Source organism: Cryptomeria japonica, chromosome 4, assembly GCF_030272615.1.
Source record: "Cryptomeria japonica chromosome 4, Sugi_1.0, whole genome shotgun sequence".
Classification (NCBI taxonomy): domain Eukaryota; kingdom Viridiplantae; phylum Streptophyta; class Pinopsida; order Cupressales; family Cupressaceae; genus Cryptomeria; species Cryptomeria japonica.
In genome coordinates this window covers 580,541,157-580,562,764 of record NC_081408.1, presented here as the reverse complement: position 1 = coordinate 580,562,764, position 21,608 = coordinate 580,541,157, and the positions used below count along the sequence as shown (strand labels likewise).

At 36.6% G+C, this 21,608-nt stretch overlaps 1 protein-coding gene across 1 annotated transcript in view; it reads right to left on the bottom strand.

Moving 5' to 3' along the window:
• Positions 1-384: 384 nt before the first annotated feature.
• Positions 385-21,608, bottom strand: part of LOC131070964 (uncharacterized) — a 118,106-nt gene continuing 96,882 nt past the window's right edge. Inside the window, exons 6-9 of the mRNA XM_058006676.1 lie at positions 4,416-4,757; positions 4,003-4,184; positions 3,039-3,880; positions 385-2,880 (exon numbers count right to left, since the gene is read on the bottom strand). Of these exons, the coding sequence (XP_057862659.1) occupies positions 1,271-2,880; positions 3,039-3,880; positions 4,003-4,184; positions 4,416-4,757 (2,976 nt within the window). The 3' untranslated portion in view covers positions 385-1,270. The remainder of the gene's footprint in view (positions 2,881-3,038; positions 3,881-4,002; positions 4,185-4,415; positions 4,758-21,608) is intronic.

Genomic DNA, 21,608 nt, shown 5'->3' with positions numbered 1-21,608 from the left:
AATTTTTATGTTAACTAAGAAATTACAACACATAATGAATAAGTAACAAAATACCCTGATGCAGAGCATATGAAATCAATGCTCTGCAGGGAAAGGGTAGAGAGAGACAGATGCAATTATTTTGAACCCTACTTTTGCTGTGAACAAAACTTGCTAAGGTGGTTCTGTTGCAACTCACTCTAGAAAAGAATAATGCTAACCACTTACTAATTTCTAATTTAAGATGTAAGGTAGTAGATGGAAAATAGACAAATCCAATTAACATGTAAGAATTCCAATTTTTTAAAGGTCTAGCATACAATGTACAGTAAGCCCCTTGCCTTCTTGAAGGGGGAGCCATCTGAATCTTCTTGAATTAAACAGTATAGAATGTTAACTATCACGTTTCTGAAATCACAGTAAATATTGATAAATATAAATGGGTAAATATAGCAATACGGTCTTGCACAGTAATTTAAGGACCAACATGGCATTGCCATTTTGTATGTTAAATGACCAATGCTGAACTTTATTGAGAGTTACAACCAGAATGTTATCTGATAAGGAACTTAGAAGATCTAAAGATTATAAAAATAAATGCATCCAAACTAATACAGTACAAGTTGATCTAAGACAAAAATTCATTGAAAAATGCAACATCGGTTTCTGAGCAGTCAGGAATCAGAATGACTCGAATATCTTTGTAGAGTGTCGTATGGCTCAAATCTATATAGTTGCAAGGAGTTTCATGCTCATGTTTATAAGCCATTATCCATAGCAATGTCAAACTATTTGAATCAATGATTTGACATAACTTTAGTTCTCATTTAATCCAGCCTCATCAATAACTGGCCGATCAGGACTGGTCATTGAAGCATGGTTACAGTTTTCCAGAATAGACACATCTTGATCACTCATTTAGTAAGCATCAAGAGAATTTTTCCATGGAGCAGAACCACTCAACAGAGCCTTTGGCTGACACATATTTGGGAATATTTCAATATTAACCCAAATAAAAAATGATTTGTTTACAAGACAAAAAGACAGTACAAATAATGATACAGGTGTGATAGGGAGGCTATACATGAAACAGACTTCCCATTAGAGATCTAGCTTGACTCAACTGTCTCTATGACTAATTTGAGTACCACACTTGGCATCAGAAACAAAGAAACATCAGACGCCTCCATGTTTCTGACTTGACTCATGTAAAATTGAAAAACAGTTTCTGCTGTTGGTACTCGGTAAGTTGTCATCCATTCAAGCTTTTTCAATAAAAAAAGTGTTTCAATTACTGTTGGCATTTACTTGCATGAATTGATCCAGAATTTACAATACCCTCCTCCACACAACTGGAAGGATCAAATTTCAAATGAGGATTGGATGGAAAAATAAATAGCTGTGTGCTGGCTGGATTAGGATGAAAACTAGCTGAGTACCGACTAGCAGTAAGAATAACCTGTGGTAACTGCTGCAGGCCTGATGCTAGTGGGACAAGCTTGTAAGACAACATATGACTGGCATAAGGCAAAACTGAAATTGTATCACAATGGGCTCCAGACAGAAGGAAGCTCTGGGAGTCAACTGATGAAAATTTAATTTCCTGCAGATGAGCAGTCTCATTTTTTATGTTCAGAGAGAGGGTGAAGGGCACTCCTAGTAAAGCATGAGAAGGGCACCGGACACTGATGATTAATGGTGCCTTCTCCACACATATAGGTGAAAGTTTTACTTGTGTTAAGCTCACTGAGGGCAAACCAAAAAATAAAGGCTGAGAATGAGAATCACCCTTCACCTGATCACAAGATAATGACTGGATGGATTCTGTATCTCTTTTCCATCTCATATAAATAGTTCCCACACAAAGTGCTGAAGAAGTAATCAAGGGACATATGGAAAATATTTGTTTGAATGTTTCATCTGGCATTAACAAGCGAGAAAGATCAGGTCCTGTTGAGCTGTCACAACTTTCCAAATTCCCTGATGCAATGTCGTTAAATCCATCATAAACTGCATTTGTTGTCCTTACAGAGCATGAACTACCATCCTCCTCTTCAACAGTTATTGATACCAATCTTAGAGGAAGATCAGAGGAATTTTTCACTGTTACCACAAGTACACTGGTTTCATTCAAAGCCAATGAAATGGGTGGAACAGATTCCTTTTTTCTATGAATATTTGTCAGTAATAAAGAGTCTCTTCGGAAAGGTGTCATATAACTGTGATTTATGGTAAAAGCAGTCTTACCCTCTATCTGTAAGCTTCTGTGCACATGGGTCATTTGAGAAGCTTCTTCTTTTCCATTCTGAGAAATGGAGTGGTATCCTAGAGAAACAAACAATGTCACCAGCTTTGGTTTGTGCCATCGTATGAATAACTGAGTGGACCATGAGTTGCCTACGTCTACATATGGAAGAGACAGAAGACCTGAGCAACTCTGAGAGTTTTCCTCAGCTCCTGTTACTCTTTCTAAACTATCTATATTGCTTGGGTCCATCAAAAGTTCTACATGATAAGACTGCACAGATGGGGAGGCAGCCTCCCGTGGACTCGCCGTTATACCTGATTTTGAATCAACAATATTAATCTTTAACTCTCCAGCATGGATAGGATGCCCTTTAGAATTCACAATAACAGAAACTGGGAACATCTCCCCAACAAATCCAGGCCCTGATGCACTTAAAACAACATCCACTAAAGGTTCTGGCTCTTCTACTTGGATAACCTTCTGTCCAAAGAAAGAAAGATTGATATCTCTCATAGGAAGAGTTTCCAGTCTATCTTCAAATTTCCAAAGTGGCAAATCTTCTCTAGATGCTGGACTTTCAGCTCTGCAACAGATGGTTGAATGAGGTCCTAAACGTGCAATAACTGACAGGCATTCCAATTTCCCACTTTGACCTGCAAAATCATATGATTATCAATAATCTCAAATATGCTAGTAAACAGTGAAAATCAGTACGTCATGTCAAAATCTTTGGATATGCAAATCAAAATATTAAGCAAAGCAAAACCTACTAGAGAAAGGACTATGAACAGGATGAGAAAATTTTGTATACCTGCATTAACATTAAATGATAATCTCTTCCACTTATTTGGCTGTAGCTCCAAGTCTGTCACTGTCTGGATTCTAAGGCCCTGAGCATTGGAAGGGTTTAGCACCACTCGTCTATTTTCACTTTGAACAACGAAATTACATGAAAATTGATTGAATTGAATTTCCAACTCATGTATTTCAATTGGTAGGGGTAAATGAGTTAGTAATGACAAAGTAAAGAAGGTTGTGCTCCCTGGTTTTGCAACCTGCTCATGAAATGCAACACAAGCCAAAAGAACTGCTCTCAAAGGACTGACAAGATCAATTTCTAGGACAATAGGCTTAGCCTCTGTCACAGAAAGAGCACTATCTCCTTCCTGAGCCAGTGAAAGAGGGGCTTCTCCTCGCAAGATTCCAATCACCTCTTCATATATATTGACCCTTTGTAAATATGAAAGTGGACCTGCTGGCACATACTCATCTTGAGAAGTAAGGCCATCCACCTCAGGACCAGATAATATAGGTAAAGATGCCATCTCAAGAGAATACTCAATATACTCTTTCAACAAATGCAGTTTTCTTGTACATTCCTTCAAGTAACCTAGACTTTCCCAGAGCAATGCTACCCAGGCCTCTTGTCTGTACAACCCTGCAACAGAATCAAAGAGTCTCTTGGCATTTGCATACTCCCTTGCAGAGAAATATTCACGGCCCATCTCACTTCCAACATGGTAAACCATTCTACTAGCATTAACCATCTTATGCTCCTCATAAGCTTTCATAAGTAGATCAATCACAGCATGTGAATGGTTAAACAATTTTTCCTCCACAATGGCATGCCCCAAATATTCTGTTTCAGTAAGACTAGAGTGCACATGATAGCAAGTAAATCAGTAATATTTTGAACTTTGGTATCCAAACATATTGGACAGTAAAAGACACTACATATGTGAATTATAAACATTTAAAGTAAAATAAAAGATCACCTTCGAACATAAACATTGCCAGCATCGTCAAAGAGTTGTGGATATTGTCCAACATAAAGAGGTGGCCCTATTTCTTGTGAGGATATTTGTAACACATCTGCTGCTCGATTTTCAGAGGCTTCAAACTTGTCTAAAGCAAACTTGAAGGCTTTTCGTCTCTCTCTCATAAAATGTGCTGCTAACTGAAGGAACCACGGGTTTAAATCAGATGCTTCAACTTTGAAACAAATGAAAAGCAACTAAAAAAGCAATGCATTCAAGCGCAATGAAATTTGAAATTTCAAAGAGCTAAAGTTTGCTTGCAGAAATGAAATCAAAAGCAGTGACAGCAAACAATAATGAGCAAATAACGTACTTCTTCCCTAGAAATTATTGAGGCTTGCAAAAAGTGTTTTGTTACAGTGTTTTCAAACCTGAAAATAGTACCCTGGTTGTTGTTCCCACTCTGTAACAGGTGATTCAGGCATGCTCGATAAAGGACCTGTAAATGTCGAAGCTCCAACTGAACTCGCTTTAAGTAACTCTGCAAACACAAGATATTGTCTGCTGACCCATTCCCAGTGAAGAAATGCAGCTTCTTGTGACCCCACCAATCTTGCATACAAAGCCATATGCTGTCTGAACCATTTTATTGCTTCTATTCCTTTTCCACCATGCATCAGTAATGTTGACACTTTGAAGTGTACCTGCTCTGCCACTGCTTTGATTTCAACCAATCGTTGGATTGGATGCAATTCAGCTGGGTTATTAATCAACTGCCATTACAATTAGCAGTTAATACATTTATATTCTAATTTTATCATTTTCATAAAATATAGATGCAAAAGATTTTCTAGGATACTGACTTTGAGATTTTGAATTGTATTGAAATTGTCATCATGTGTAGAAATATAACAGATTCAAAGCACTATTTTCAAAGCGAAACAGTCATGGCTCATGACTATAGTGTCCATTAAGTGCATAAGAAAAAGACAACCCGTGGAAACCATTAGAAGACGTAAGAACAATCATGAATGCTGATGTAGCAACTCCCCATCTTCTACTGGTTTATTGACCACATATAATGATGCTTTACATTGATGACATAATGCATTCAATGCACAAGTGAGCAATCTTGTTTTAAATTCTATGTCCAAGGTAAGAGGCAGATTGTCCCAGAAAGGAGAAATCAAATGGAAATTCACTGTACAGTAGTTGCAATCAAATACTAGAATAGTGTCTCCCCAATTATTGTTGCGGGATCCTAAAATCTTAAAGCTACAAAACAGAACCAAATTCTTAACTAATGCCCATCCATGTCTCAAGGTTGAATGCATTTTTACAGTGCCCAACCAGGTAAATTATTATCATCTATTGCTCCTTCCAACTAATTACATTGTTTCCAAAATTATTTGCTCCTCTTGTAGGTTCCTCCCTTTCTTTTCAATTTTAATCAAGTGGTATAAGTAATGATCTATTTGTGGTACTTTGACTTGCATCTTTAGCTTTAGAAGACCTTCAGTGCATTTGATCAGAAAGTCGCCATCTCTGCTCATTTAGCACCTTCTTGATCAACACTCACTTTGCCACGCACTTTCTGTATGCAAAACTTTTTTTGTGCAACATTGTCTTTAATGCAGGTCAAACCAATCCCCAACATAACTAAAAACACTTTTAATAACTTAAATTTGCAATATTCCTTTTCCCATAACTGTTATTTCTTGCTTGCTTCGCTAGCTATAATTCTTTCATTGTAAAATTGACATTTTAATTAGCTATCTATAAATAACATGAGTATCTACATGTAACTATAAAGTGCATTCATCAACTAGAAGTCCTTGATGTTAATTTTAGATCAAATTGATAGCAATAATCAGAAATAACACACAGAACACAAGAAAGAGTACCCTGGGAAAACCTCCCTCTTGGAGGTGAAAAACAAAGCAATTAATCTTCTCAGCTTATATTAGGCAATAATCAATATGTGATTTTACAAGTTTACTTCAACACTTCAAGCAATATGAACATCAGCATATACACAGCAGTATGATGAACTTATCTACAATATACTTGACTAAAGATGATTTGCTGCTGCTGATCATAGTACCGTTCGCTGATCAAGGAGTCAATTTGCTGACCATGAATGATAATCGCTGCTCCAGAATTAGTTCGCTATTCTTGGAGATGAATTTGCTGCCATAGGGATATGCTCGCTGATCAAGGAGTCCGTATGATGTTAGGAGACACACCAGCAAGACTATTAAGCATTTCAAGATTTTAGATAGAATATGATGCATCTGAACTATGCAGCAAGTATCATCAGAAGAAGATAGAAGGGTCATCATTGGGCATAGATACTAAATCGGATGACTAAGACATCTTACCTTTACATGCCTACCACACCAATGATTAGAGGACACTAGATGTTTTCAACTAAGGTTTCATGTTTCTAAATCTCCTATAATTTTATTCAGCTTTCAATCTTCCTATTTGTGCTTCTTGTTATATCCATCATACTGCTCCTAGTTTTTTTATATCTGAATACACATGCTGAAATCTTAAGTGCCAAGGATGTATTTAGATCAATGCATCAATTTGGATCATTACATAATCATAGCAAACCACATCAAATAGGTTGAGAGATAAACATACTCAAAATAAAGAGTAGGGCATAACCAAATACTAACTTCAATAATTCAAACTGGATTAGAACAAATTCTTAACACAAGAACAAAGCTCGAACTAGGATGATTGCTACAAACCCTAAGAAGATAGTTATGCAACCCTTAAAGGAATAAAAGGAATACTAAGATTTGAAAAACAAGTGCACAAACCAACATATGAAAGCACCCTCAGATGAAGTAGTTAACAAGCAAGAGAACCTTGTGCACTAGATAAGACACCGATAACAATAAGGCAATCAGATGCAAATCTCCAAACCAAGTGGACCTTACAATTGAGAATAGAGGAATGAGAACACCTGAAATCTTATTCTTGTTATCGTCCCATCGATGCCTTCAATTTGTCAAGCCGACATTGCTGTTGAACTTTCTGATTCACCGTAGACTTCTTCAGCCCTAATCTACACATGAAGAAGTACAGGTTCTTCCTTCAAGCTGTTAGGCCTTATAGAAGGAACTTGGCTCTGATACCATGTTAATTTTAGATCAGATTGATAGCAATAATCAAAAATAACACAATGAACACACAAAACACCAGAGTACACTGGGAAAACCTCCCTCTTGGAGGTGAAAAACCCAGCAATTAATCTCAGTTTATATTAGGCAATAATTGTTGATTTTAGACTTTCAGATTAATATAATACTCAGAAAATAGAAATCTATCTTAATTTCAGATTGATGTTGATTGTTGTTAGTGTTTGGATTTTCCAGAATTGAGCATAAGTGAGAAAATGAACAGAATGAACTCACAACACACAAGTACCCTGGGAAAACCTCCTAGGAGGAAAAACCCAGCAAGAAAGATCCTCGGATCTGATTATGTATTGAGCATAATGTTCTGATTACAACACTTATCTCTGATTGCTGTCCAAACAGCAAGTTGCCAAGGTGATGAAGAATGATTCCCTAGCTGTTAGATGACCAAGAACCTAATCAGCAGAAGATGACTTCAACAGGCTGAAGCAGCATTATAACCAACTGTCCTTGGAGTTCGTCAAAGAGCAGATTCGCCAAGTGTAGAAGGGCAGATCACATTTAGGAGCAGAGCAGATCGCATTTGCTGATGATGTATGTAATAATGAATTGAATTACTTCATCTTGAAGTACGCATATATATACCTTTCTCTCAAGGTCGGCTTGCAATAAATATATAATTTATTAATTACCTTTTCCTTAACACGTTTCATTTAAGTGAGAGGCATATTATGAGGCAAGAGTTATAGGGTTGGCCCTATAGGAGAGTGGCGTGTGAGAAGGGCCCAGCCCTAAAGGATACACGTTACCCTTTCAAGGTAAAAGGGCTCAGCCCTTAAGGGCGGATTCCAATGTTGCCTTAAGCAATTGGAATCCGCTCTTCACCTTAATTAAAACTAACAAATTCAACTTTTATTTTCTACCTAGTTACAAAAACCAACAATAATCAATATGTGACTTTACAAGTTTACTTCAACACTTGAAGCAATATGAACATCAGCATATACACAGCAGTATGATGAACTTATCTACAATATACTTGACTGAAGATGATTTGCTGATCAAGGAGTCAATTCGCTGACCATGAATGATAATCGCTGCTCCAAAATTAGTTCGCTGTTCTTGGAGATGAATTCGCTGCCATAAGGATATGCTCACTGATCTTTATGATGCAATTTGCTGTCCTTGAAGTTATATTCGCTGACTGGATAATTTCGCTGCTGATCAAGGATGTAATTCGATGTCTTCCATTGTGTGTAATGATGAATGAATGAACCTTGTATATATATGTGATCTTAGCCACCTAATTCATCCTAGGTCGGCTCACAAGGATAATCAATTAATAATAATATGATGACTTAAACTTGGCGCCCAATATTGGGTCAGCCCCATTGCATTTACAAGTTACAATGTTCAATATTGGGTTAGCCCTATCCACAAGTTACATCGCCCATTATAGGACCAGACCAAATTACAAGTTATATTTAATTTTGCACATTTAATGTGACCAAGGCCGATAGGCCAATTAGTCACCCACAGGTTACATTATGGGTCACGCCCAATTTTCATATTTGCAAGTTACATACACATATCAACATCCTTAATGGTTACAAGTTACATAATACGTTTGGGTCCAGCCCAATACAAGTAATACTTATATTTGATCCGAACTAGCTATTATTTCAACACTTGAGACTCTCTAGGAGAGTTTTGTCTACCACATTATTCATCCTGTTAACCTACAAACCATTCACTCACTTTTCAAAAAAAGATTGTTCTAAGTCCAGCATGACTGTGCACAGTTTCAAAGTAGATTCAAATTTTTAAAACAGAATTGGTCATACAGCTGAAAACTTTGTCAATGTCTCAGTCACACAAATATGAGAATTTTGTGTTTAGATCCTTGGGTAATGTTTTTGTATTGTGGCCTCTTACATCCCATATGGCTAGCTATTATTCTTTCCGCGAATTGTGGCAGTAAAACTCGGTGAGTCCATGCATGCAACTTGCTGAACATAAAACAGGTAGCCCAACGCAGCAAAATTTGCAGCATAATCACTGTAAAGGGCAATTTACTGGCATTTTTCTTGCGTGAACTGGAGTTCAAGATACACAGTTCTTTGTCTTTTTTAAAATCATAAAATCGGTCCACACCATGAAGGTCTATGTAGTTTCAAAGACCTTTATTTGGGCTTGGTGGCAGTGCCTCCACCCCTCAACCCCACCTTGTGCCACAATAGGGAATGTGCAAGGGGCAATGCCCACAAACTCCTGCCAAACTAATTTATTACATTTTGTAGCTGTATTTTCCATTAGTTTAAGTTTTTTTCAGAAATTGTAATGTTCCCCAATAACTAAAATTATGAAAGTAAATATGACATAATATTAATTATTTTATATTAATATTCTAACTTTGGATTAATATAAATAATTAATATTGTTAACACATATTGTTAACGCGTTGATGAATAAAGTTAAACTCTGTAATTATCTTTAATTCTCAAGGTAGTTCATAAAACTAATTTGTCAATGAATAAAAAAGCATGGCGTGAGTTTGAAGAATCATGCCTGGAAGAGAAGAATCTAAGTCCTGTGTGTGTGTGTTATCGCACCTCACGAAGTGTTCAAGCCTTTCGTCATTCATTAAACTGACCTATTGGTTCCTCGAGTATGGAAAAGAATCATTGTTGAAAACGCAGAGTGTCGTACTATCGGCGGATCCTTAGTGTGTGTTGCGGGGAGCACTTTCCTACATGCAAGTCTGCAAATGCATGGGCATGGCTAGCCACGGCTTTCACCACATATACCGTGCTATTGAAAGTTGAGACAAGACGATAGTGTGTATTACTTACCGTAGCCCAGTGACCCGATATCGGGATGGAAAGCAAGGTTCGTTAATGCCGTAACAGAAGTTCATGATTCTGCATAGCGGAAAAGGAAGAAGTAATGAATGCATAGCACGTCAGGAAATATTGAATACAAGCCAATATGCATAAAACAATTTCCGGTAGTGTTCAATTCGGGTGAATCATTGTTGTTGTAGACATCTCTTTCTACATTGCCTTCGGTGAATACATGAAGACCTCACGAGATTGGCATCAACAGATATCGCGTAATTATCAGGTGCACTACGAAATACACTTCTTGAATAATGAATGCCCTGTTCTCTGTTAATAAATGACATGTTTACCAGCAAGTTGGAAGTAAACTGTGATTGCGCAGATGAGTAATAATACTGTTTAAAATTATTTATTGGTATGCCAATAACTCACTGGCTGTGTTGAAAAATATGTTTCTATATGACCTGGACTCATCTAATTGTGATCAGTTCTTAGTTAAGGAATTTTACAGTGGTATCAGAGCTTAGAATTCTTGCCAGCCTGTAGGGTGTTTTAGAGTTGGAAATTCATGTAAATCTATGCACAGCGGAGTATGCACCAGGGAAATTATAATTTCCGAAATACTAGGGTTTGACAAAACAGATATCAAAACTCTCCCTTAGCACAAAGTAGTTATTCTACTCAATTTGAAATTGAGGACAGCCATACTGAAACTGACGAAGAAATTATTTTTGAAACAAACACTATGGCGGAACCAGAAAACAATAGGGATTTCATAACAGCTTTAATTAGAAGTCAACAAGATATGCAGGACAACGTCAACAGAATGACTAATTTAATGACCCAATTTACTAACCAACATCAAAATAATGGAAATAATCAACACCAAAATGTTGGGGCAAACAATGGGGGTAGAGATGAGCATTCTGTCAATAATAATCAGCCGGAAAGAACAGGAACAGCTAGACCTTTTATGCCAATGTTCACTGTTAGAAATGTGCAAGCAGAAAACGAACCGACAATTAGAGAATTACAGGATGAGATACACCAAGATTGGTTATTACCAAGGGATGATTTTAGATCAACCATGCCATTTAGAGAGTACTTGGATGTCAGAATGAAACATAGGCCAAGGGGACAGCGAGGGAATAACAGTGAATTACAAAGGAAAATAGGTAAGATGTCTATCCCTTATTTTGATGGGTCAGGGAAAACAGCAACTAGAGCTTGGGTGCAAAAACTTGACACCTACTTCCAATTAAATCCTATGTTGGAAGATGAAGCAATCAAATATGCAGCATTACATCTTGACGGTGTAGCACACGAATGGTAGCACCATGGGCAAGTAACCTTGGGTCACAATCAGATTATTACATATGTTGAATTCACTGAGAAACTTATTGATAGATTTGACTCTAAAGATCCTGAACTTCATCTTAAAGATTTGACTCAGCTTAAACAATCTGGAGCTGTTGAACAATACATTTCTGAATTTGAAAAATTGGCAGTTTTAGTAACTGAAATTTCAAAGAGACACAAAATTGTGATATTCATAGATGGATTGTCTGATTCACTCAAAGGTTGGGTTAAGTCCTTGAACCCTCCTACTTTACAAATAGCTATTAAAAGAGCAAGAGAATTGGAACCATCTTCAAAAGGGAAATTTTTTAAAGCACCACCTAAACCTGAACATGACAAACAACCTTTCAATAAAGACAATTACCCCAAAAACAAATTAGATAAAGAAGAGAGAGAAGAACTCAGAAGGAAAAAACTATGTTTCAGCTGTAGAGAATCATGGCAGCCAGGACGGGACATAGGTGTTTGGGAAAAGGAAAAATTCATTACATTGAGGTTATGTCAGATAGTGACGATGAAGAGAATGTTGAACCTAACATAGCACCTGCATCACAGAACATAGAATCAGAGACAGGTAATAAACGTGGAGAAGGAGTAATAGCATCTATGACAGGAACACCTCATTATAATATTTTCAGAGTTAGAGGAGTTTTGAATGGCCAGCGTGTGGTTGTCATGCTTGATAGTGGTTTTACTCATAATTTTATAGATGCAGCTCTTGTGGAAAAACGTGGATTCCAAACTGAAAACCAAGAAGGTTTTGATGTTAGAGTAGCAGGTGGAACTAATTTGTCCAATACTCATAAGGTCCCTAAATTGAGTATTACTCTTGGCAATTATACTGTTACTGATGATTTTTATGTGATTGACTTGGCTGATACAAATGTTGTTTTGGGCATTCAATGGATGGAAACATTAGATGAGTACACTCAGATTTTTAAAAAGATTGGAATTTTCTTTTAAGATTGATGATAAGAAAGTAGTGCTTCGGGGTATGTCTAACGGTGGTCCCAGGATCGTTAGTGCTAAAGGAATGGAGGCTATTTTCAGACATGGTGATGTGGCATGGTCGTCACAATGTTTAATTTCCAACAAGGTATCAGGATTCGAATCTAAAAATTATCAAGATGATTTGTTGAAAGTATTAGATTCACATAATCTGGTTTTCAATGATATACCTCCAGGAGTCCTGCCTGACAGAGGATTTGAACATACCATTGAATTAGAGGAAGGTGCAAAACCCGTTATTACAACTCCTTACAGACATCCTAAAACATTCAGAGATGAAATAGAAAAGGCAATTAAGGAATTGTTGGATATGGGGCATATCAGGCCCAGTTCTAGTCCTTTTGCTTCATCAGTAGTACTAGTCAAAAAGAAGGATGGGACTCTTCGCATGTGTATAGATTACCGTGCTCTTAACAAAAAGACAATCAAAAACAGGTATCCAATTCCTCGAATTGATGAGTTGTTAGATTAATTACATGGTGCTGTTTATTTTTCTAAAATTGATCTGAGGTTAGGATATCATCAAATTAAGTTAAGAGATCAAGATATCCATAAAACTGCTTTCCGTTGTCGTTATGGTCATTATGAATTCTTGGTTATGCCGTTTGGGTTAACAAATGCTCCGGCAACATTTCAGTCTTGCATGAATCATACTTTTAACAAACAGTTGAGGAAATATCTGCTAGTTTTCTTTGATGATATATTGATTTACAGCAAAACTTGGGAAGATCACTTGAAACATATTGATATTGGTCTTGGTATTATGGAATCTCAATCACTTTATGCAAAGGCCTCTAAATGTGAATTTGGAATGACAGAAATTTTGTATCTATGGCATATGATCAGTGCTACAGGTGTACAAGTTCATCAGGAAATAATAAGAGCCATTTTGGATTGGCCATTGCCACGAAATCTTATAGATTTACGAGGATTTTTCGGATTATGCAGTTATTACAGAAGATTTGTTAGAGGCTTTTCACAGCTCGGGAAACCATTGACAGATCTTACCAAAAAAGGGGCATTCCGTTGGACGAAGGAGGCACAACAAGTTTTTGAGAAACTGAAAGAGGTAATGAGTTCTTGCCCAGTACTTGCACTTCCAGATTTTAATCAGCCTTTTGTCTTGGAATGTGATGCATTTGGTGAAGGAATAGGAGCAGTCTTATACAAAATAAGCATCCTATAGCATATGAAAGCAGGAAACTTAATAATCTAGAGAGATAGTATTCTATTTATGACAAAGAAATGTTGGCTATCATGCACGCATTGGCAAAATTTAGACTATTTGGTTGGTGCCAAATTTGTAGTCAGAACTGACCATAACAGTTTGAGATACTTCTTGGGACAGAAAGATTTGAATGACAGGCAGCAAAAATGGATCAGTAAGATCCAAGCTTATGATTTCGAAATTGAATATGTGAAAGGTAAAAACAATGTTGTTGCAAATGCACTATCTAGAAGGCCTGAAATAAATGCATTATCTGTAGTAACAGCTGATTGGAAATCTTTATTGCTGGTTGAATATTCTAGGGATTCTTTTGCCTGTGATTTGCTAGATGGTAATACACAAGATGATAAATATAAGGTTGTAAATGATATTATCTATTACAAAGATAGGATCTACTTGATTCCACAATTGAGGTTAAAAGATAAAATCCTCCAACCAGTGCATGATGTTCCTTTAGTAGGGCATCCCGGCTACTTCAAAACTTACTGGCAGATAAGGGAAAGATTCACTTGGAAAGGTCTAAAGAATGATGTCCTTCGTTATGTCAAAGAATGCATCACTTGTCAACAAAATAAAACAGAGCATACTTATCCTGCAGGTCTATTGCAGCCATTACCTATACCAAAACAGAAATGGGACAGTATATCAATGGATTTTATTACAAGCCTCCCACGATCTCAAGGTAAGGATTGCATTTTTGTTGTGGTCGATAGATTAACCAAATTTGCACATTTCTTATCTATCACTACAGAATTCACAACTATTCAGCTCGCAGAACTATTCTTTCGAGAGGTGTTCCGCTTACATGGTTTACCAAAAAATATAATCAGCGATCGCGATAGAAGATTTTTTAGCATATTTTGGGGGGAACTGTTCAGGCTGACAAGTACAGAGTTGAATCACAGTACGAGTTATCATCCACAAACCGATGGACAGACAGAAATAGTAAACAAGTGGGTTGAGGGATACCTTCGTAATTATGTATCTGGACATCTAACAGCTTGGGTTCGTTGGCTATATTTGGGTGAATACTGTTACAATACTACATATCATATATCCATCGGTATGACTCCTTTCAAAGCACTATATGGGTATGATGCATTTTCTTTTATTGATCTTGCTTTTGATCAGAGTAATGTTCCCAAATCTTGTGACGTGCTTCAAGAATGCCAAGATATATTGAAAGCACTTAAGGAAAATTTGCAATGTGCTCAGAATCAACAGAAAATTTATGCAAACAAGAAGCATGTTGAACGACATTTTGAAATTGGGGAATTAGAGTACCTCAGACTACAACCCTATAGGCAATCATCCCTCGAGCGTAGCGGGGCAGAGAAATTGAAGCCTCGGTTTTATGGACCGTACCCGGTGGTTCGGAAAGTTGGTGCAGTGGCATATGAATTGGGTTTACCTGAAGGAAGCAGAATACATAATGTATTCCATGTATCTTGTCTCAAAAAAGCTTTGGGTTAGCAGGTGATAGTTTCAGGAAACCTACCACCACTGGATGAAGAAGGGAAATTAGAGATGATACCCGAAGTGATTTTGGAAACTCGAGACAGGCATTTGCGGAATAGGACAATCAAGGAATATCTCATTAAATGGCAGAATTTACCACTAGATGATGCTACTTGGGAAAATGAGCAGATTCTTCAGCATCCTGGATTGCAATTGCTTGTGGGCAAGCAACATTGGGCAGGGGAAACTGTAATGTTCCCCAATAACTAAAATTATGAAAGTAAATATGACATAATATTAATTATTTTATATCAATATTCTAACTTTGGATTAATATAAATAATTAATATTGTTAATACATATTGTTAACGCGTTGATGAATAAAGTTAAACTCTGTAATTATCTTTAATTCTCAAGGTAGTTCATAAAACTAATTTGTCGATGAATAAAAAGGCATGGCGTGAGTTTGAAGAATCATGCCTGGAAGAGAAGAATCGAAGTCCTGTGTGTGTGTGTTATCGCACCTCACGAAGTGATCAAGCCTTTCGTCAGTCATTAAACTGACCTATTGGTTCCTCGAGTATGGAAAAGAATTATTGTTGAAAATGCAGAGTGTCGTACTATCGGCAGATCCTTAGTGTGTGTTGCAGGGAGCACTTTCCTACACGCAAGTTTGCAAATGCGTGGGCATGGCTAGCCACGGCTTACACCACGTATACCGTGCTATTGAAACCTGAGACAAGGCGATAGCGTGTATTACTTACCGTAGCCCAGTGACCCGATATCGGGATGGAAAGCAAGGTCCATTAACGCCGTAACGGAAGTTCGTGGTTCTGCACAGTGGAAAAGGAAGAAGTAATGAATGCCTAGCACGTCAGGAAATATTGAATACAAGCCAGTATGCATAAAACGATTTACGGCGGTGTTCAGTTCAGTTTGGGTGAATCATTGCTGCTGTAGACAACTCTTTCTACATTGCCTTCGGTGAATACATGAAGACCTCACGAGATTGGCATCAACAGATATCGCGTAATTATCAGGTGCACTACGAAATACATCTTGAATAATGAATGCCCTGTTCTCTGTTAATAAATGACATGTTTACCAGCAAGTTGGAAGTAAACTGTGATTGCGCAGATGAGTAATAATACTGTTTAACATTATTTATTGGTATGCCAATAACTCACTGGCTGTGTTGAAAAATATGTTTCTGTATGACCTGGACTCATATCTAATTGTGATCAGTTCTTAGTTAAGGAATTTTACAGAAATTTAACTATTTTTTCAGTTGCCAGGTTTCGCCGAGTCTGATCTTGCAAACTATGGCATAAACTATATTCCATTAAAAAAATCTAAGACCCACACTACAAGATATGGAAGGTCAAATTGAGCTATGGAGGATTTATATCTGCTTTTAGTCTATAGTTCTGTGTTACTGACCGGATCAACTTTAACAACCTGTTTCAAAGTTAGATAATTGTGGACTTTCTAACCAAGTCTTTCTGAGTCTGTGGTCTCCCTGTTCTCATCTGTAATCAACGTGACAAATTTTCAAAGTATCATCCAGTTTGTGACCTAAAGTACTTTTTAGTCTTGCAATATCGTGCCCTGTATGTTGCAGTCTGTAGTGATATTTCAAGTCAAAATTACAGAATGGAATATGGAGTCCTTCCATGTTTTGAATCCTTAGATTTCTTGTTAGTTTTAGGAGCCCCTAAGTTTTGTTTCAGATTATAGGTGGCTTCAATTCCCAATGCACAAAAATGAGCATATGTCCAGTTCTCCACAAGCCACAAGCTATGGCCTCTCACTGAGTTCACAAGGTTAATGGCATATAAAGTACTCATATCTCAAAACTGAAGACCTATCTCAATAAGACTTGATCTTTAAACTCTATGTATTGAAAATAATTTAATGTTAGAATACTTACATTATGTGATGTATGTCAATAATGTAATAAGATCATATTATATGTCTAGAAGGTAATTTAGAATGTAAGCTATAACCAATGTAACTCAGCCATTCAATAATAAATACAAGCATACCACTCACTCAAGTGTATGCCATCCAAGTCTATCAAACTATCTGAATCTATTCTTCCAGCATTTTATATCAAAGCGAAGCAGCACTAGGAAGGGTATGCTGATTCAGAGCAAGGAAGCCCTTAGAGAGAGCACACCAAATCAGAGAGACAAAACCCAATGGGGAGGGTACACTGATCCAATCCATTCGGTGTGAGAAGAAATCACTGCAGGAGTTAGTGTAGAAAACAATGGAGGCAGAAATCAGAAATCTTTTGCAGAATAAATTATTGAATTTTTAGCTCAGATAGGAACTTTCACACAAGTTCAGTGTGAATGTGCATGGAAAAGTTCAAGTGGTTCGAGTTAGTCTATTTTTTATTTCACTTAAGTGATTAAAGTGAAAGCCTTTATTTAGCTAAATAATTCTAATAAAGTGTAAATGATCATTAATGATTTAGACTTATCTTCCATCTCATCCTTACAAGTGACAAGGATGCATTTGTAACTAGAGCTAATTTTTGGAGATTAAATCTTTAGCTGAATTGGTATAAAAATAGGAACAAGATAGAAGATTGTACGCATTTCGTTCAGATTGTCTTTCAAAGGATTGAAAGACTAAGTTTTCTGGAGGACTGTAAAACTGAAAGTAGGATACAATTGGTTTCCATGCCACTGAGTTATATCAGTTGTGGAGGTTTCCTTGTACATTTTTTAAATGAATGAAAAAGCTTATAAGGTGTAATTACCTGTGTGTGCTTCCATTTGAACTTCAATAATTTGTGTAATAATATCAATGTTTTCAAAATATTACATAATTAGTCATCATGATTGGTAATTTAATATGGTATCAGAGCATGATTCAAAATAGGAAGAAGATTTTACAGTCAAGATTCAAAGAGGTCACTAGTTATTTTTCAAGCATGGAAAATCACGGCTATGATCAAGTAAAAATCATGTCTTAGTTTCACGAGGAAATCACATGGACCTGTAGAAGGGAAAATCACAAGTTTGTTCTACAACTAAAAATTACAGGTTTTCAAAATATTGCATTTATTTTTTGTCTACAAAAATAATGTCTAATTTATCTCTTCAAATAGCATCGTTTTCCTTGAAAAATTACGAAGAAAACTATTATTTTATGAAACAAATCACAAGGGTTTTTACTTTGACTGATTTGTTTAGAAGAAATATAGTTTTTTGCCACAACCTGAGATTCAATTTCTAACAAGAAATTGATCAATCACCAAGCAAAGAGATTGTACTACAATTGTGATGATAAGCATGCCCCAAATAATAAATCCACTAAACATAAAACCTATTTACTAGATGTTGAGGCACGTTCATCGTCTAGCATGTTGGACATTTCAAAAGATGCATATCCATGCCTTAACAGTTAACAAGGATCACCACAACCCAAAGAATGGTCTTGCAATACTTTAAAGGGCCTCAATTAATCATCCTTATAAGTTCTAGCAGCTTTCATAACTTTATTGACCCTGTAGTGGATAAGCAAGCAACTTGTCATGTATCCTACAATAACTTTGAGGTGATGATCGCCAATAGGTGGTTGTGATAGAGTTTTAAGCACTCAGTGACTTAACACGTTAGGAACAATCTTGTGGGTCTTCATTGAATAATAGATGGAATTCCCTGCTAATGGGCAGCAGATATACCCTAAAAGTTGTGACAACATGGCCCACCAAAATCATTATTGCTCACATCATATAGAGAACTTACCAAAAAGGGATCTCAGAAAATCATGGCTCAACTTTGTACAGTGCAAATGACAACAATCATTGACTCAATTAAATCTCTAAACTTGCAATTGCTCCTTGATTGCAGCACTCAACAATCACACCCTTTGCCTTCAAAAGATCATGCCATCTAGTTAACTATAGGAAGTTGGACACTAAACATTTCCCCATATTGTTACGGCTACCCATATATGCAAAAAACTAAAATTTAGAAACGGTCCAAGAGTTGCTCAATGCTAGGGTCATTAGGCCATGTATTAGCTCTTATCCCTCCCCAAAGCTTTTGGTTTTCAAGAAACATAGTTCATGTAGATATGTGTGGAATTTCACAAGCTCAAAATAATTACCATATAGAAAGGTTCCCTATCCTTATTCAAAATTGATTTAATATCTAGCTACCATCATATTCGTTTACAAGGTGAAGATATACCAAAGAAATCTTTCTGCACTCATAAGGTCATCGTGATATCTTGGTGATATCATTTGGCCTCACAAAAGCACTATCCACAACACTGGACAGCCTGAAGAACCAAATATTTGGCCATTCCTCAAAAACTCAGTCTTCTTCGATGACATTCTAGTCTACAAAAAGACATGGGAAGAAAATCTATCTACTTGGACTGGACCCTACAAAAAATATCAGCAAATCAATTATTTGCAAAGCACAAAAGTGTTCTTTTGGTACAAGAGAGGCAGGATTCTTGGACATATTGTGACAATTGAAATAATTAAGGTTGATCCGAAGAAAATTCAGGACATGAAAAATCAGCCCAATCAATGTCTTCGAGGATTTTTAGATCTCATTGGTTATTACCACATACTTGTCAGAGACTATGGTAAATTGCAATTCCTCTATGGGAATGTTCAGAAATTTAAGAAAAAAAAGCATTCTTATGGTTTGAACAGCTTAGTCTACCTTTATCTTTCTAAAATATGCTTAGTATACAAGACAAGTGCTTTCCATGACTAGTTTATCAAAACTATTTGTCATCGAAAGTGACCCCTTAGGGGTTGGGATTGGGGCAATATCGATGCAAGAAAGCAGACCTTTGGCATTCACTAGCAAGGCACTTTTAGGAGAAAATTTAGTCGAATCTAACTTTGAGAAGGAAATGTTAACTATTCATCATGTCCTAAAGCATTGGTCGCCACATTTTTGAGGCAACATTTCTACATAACGATAGACCATCATAGCCATAAGTATTTCCTAGAATGAGTCTTTTTACCAGAACAACAAAAAATGGGTCACCATATTATTTGGTTATAATTATGAAATTATTTATTAAAAGGGAAAGGAGAATGTGGCCATAGATGCCCTATCTCAAAAAACTGAAGACTAGGAGATGTTATGTGCTTTATCCTTACTACAAATTGGTTCTGGGAGGTCCAACAAGAATAGCAGCAAAGCGCATAATTCAGCTTTTGAAATAACTTGTAATAGGAATTACATGCATCCCCTTCTAAGGGGTATCCAAGCTTCCTGAAGAGTATGGACAAACAAGATGAACTTTCTTTTGGGCTAGTATGAAAAATGATACCAAAAAAATTGTTTATGAATGTGACACATGCAAATGCCACAGAGGCGAAATTGTTAAGACTCTAGACAGTTTACTATTTGTACCCACTTGCAACTACAATATGGATAGATAATTTGAAATATGCCCAAGTACAAATCATAGAGAATAAAAATATCTTTCAAATTTCACTCCTGATTACATACAGTTCTCACTTACCACAGATTTAATCTGCCACTGTACTAGTTTCAGATTGCAGAATCTATTGTTTAATACATTTAACAGTGGACATGACAATGTCATTCGATGTATTGAAATGAACAGACATTCAGCTATGTGTTGAAAATCAGGTCTCAAAAGGCCTTATAGTTCAATACAAGCAACATAACCCAGCAATGCCAAATATGCAGAACACTGAAAATAGAGAATGCAGATCTTACAGAACAGTTTGGTACGATATAGAATTAGAAAAGGTTTGTGTTTGAAGGTGCAAAATTTTCTCTATATTTGGGCAACCCTCTCCGATAATAATATGCCAGGTTAGTGATTGGCACACAACACTGATATAGACTGGCCTCAATATCTTAATTCCATGCTCAGCAAATGTATCCACACATTGACAGGAAACGCCGCGCCTTCAATAAGAGTTTATGCCTGTAGTGCTTTGCAGGGTACGTCCGTCAATGCATCACGGGAATCACAGGAATGCCTTCGGCTTGCAAAATTAGCCCTCACGACTCCAGAAAGGGATCACTCAAATTAAGGAATGCAATCAGAACTCACGCGCAATTGTAATAGTGCGGAGATATTTAGCAACCTTCGTATTATTTCTAATGCCCAAGTTCAAAAGAAACATTTGGCTCCATCGATAGTCTTTTTTCATTGAATCAATAATAGAAGTCCACATAAATATTTACCTGCACCATCAAGCTTATATATGAGCCTCTTAAAGAGGTTGGTTCATTAATCTCCTGCAATACTCCTCCAGCCACGATTTCAATGAAATGTTTGGAGCTCAACAAATAATTTATCACTTGATTATTGTAAAGCCCGATAATCATACAAATATGAAGATATTGCAATACAAATATAGAGGCAAATCAACGCACTATTAGTTTCCTAAATAACTATATTTTCACCTCCAGAAATATAACCTTGATATACCATACAATATTCAGAATATAATTTATTTGAAAATATCTCTACTTCTGAAACAAACCCTTACAAATTTGTCTCCAATGGAAACTTCACAAATTTGGCCCATCTGTGAACTCCATTGCAAATCCA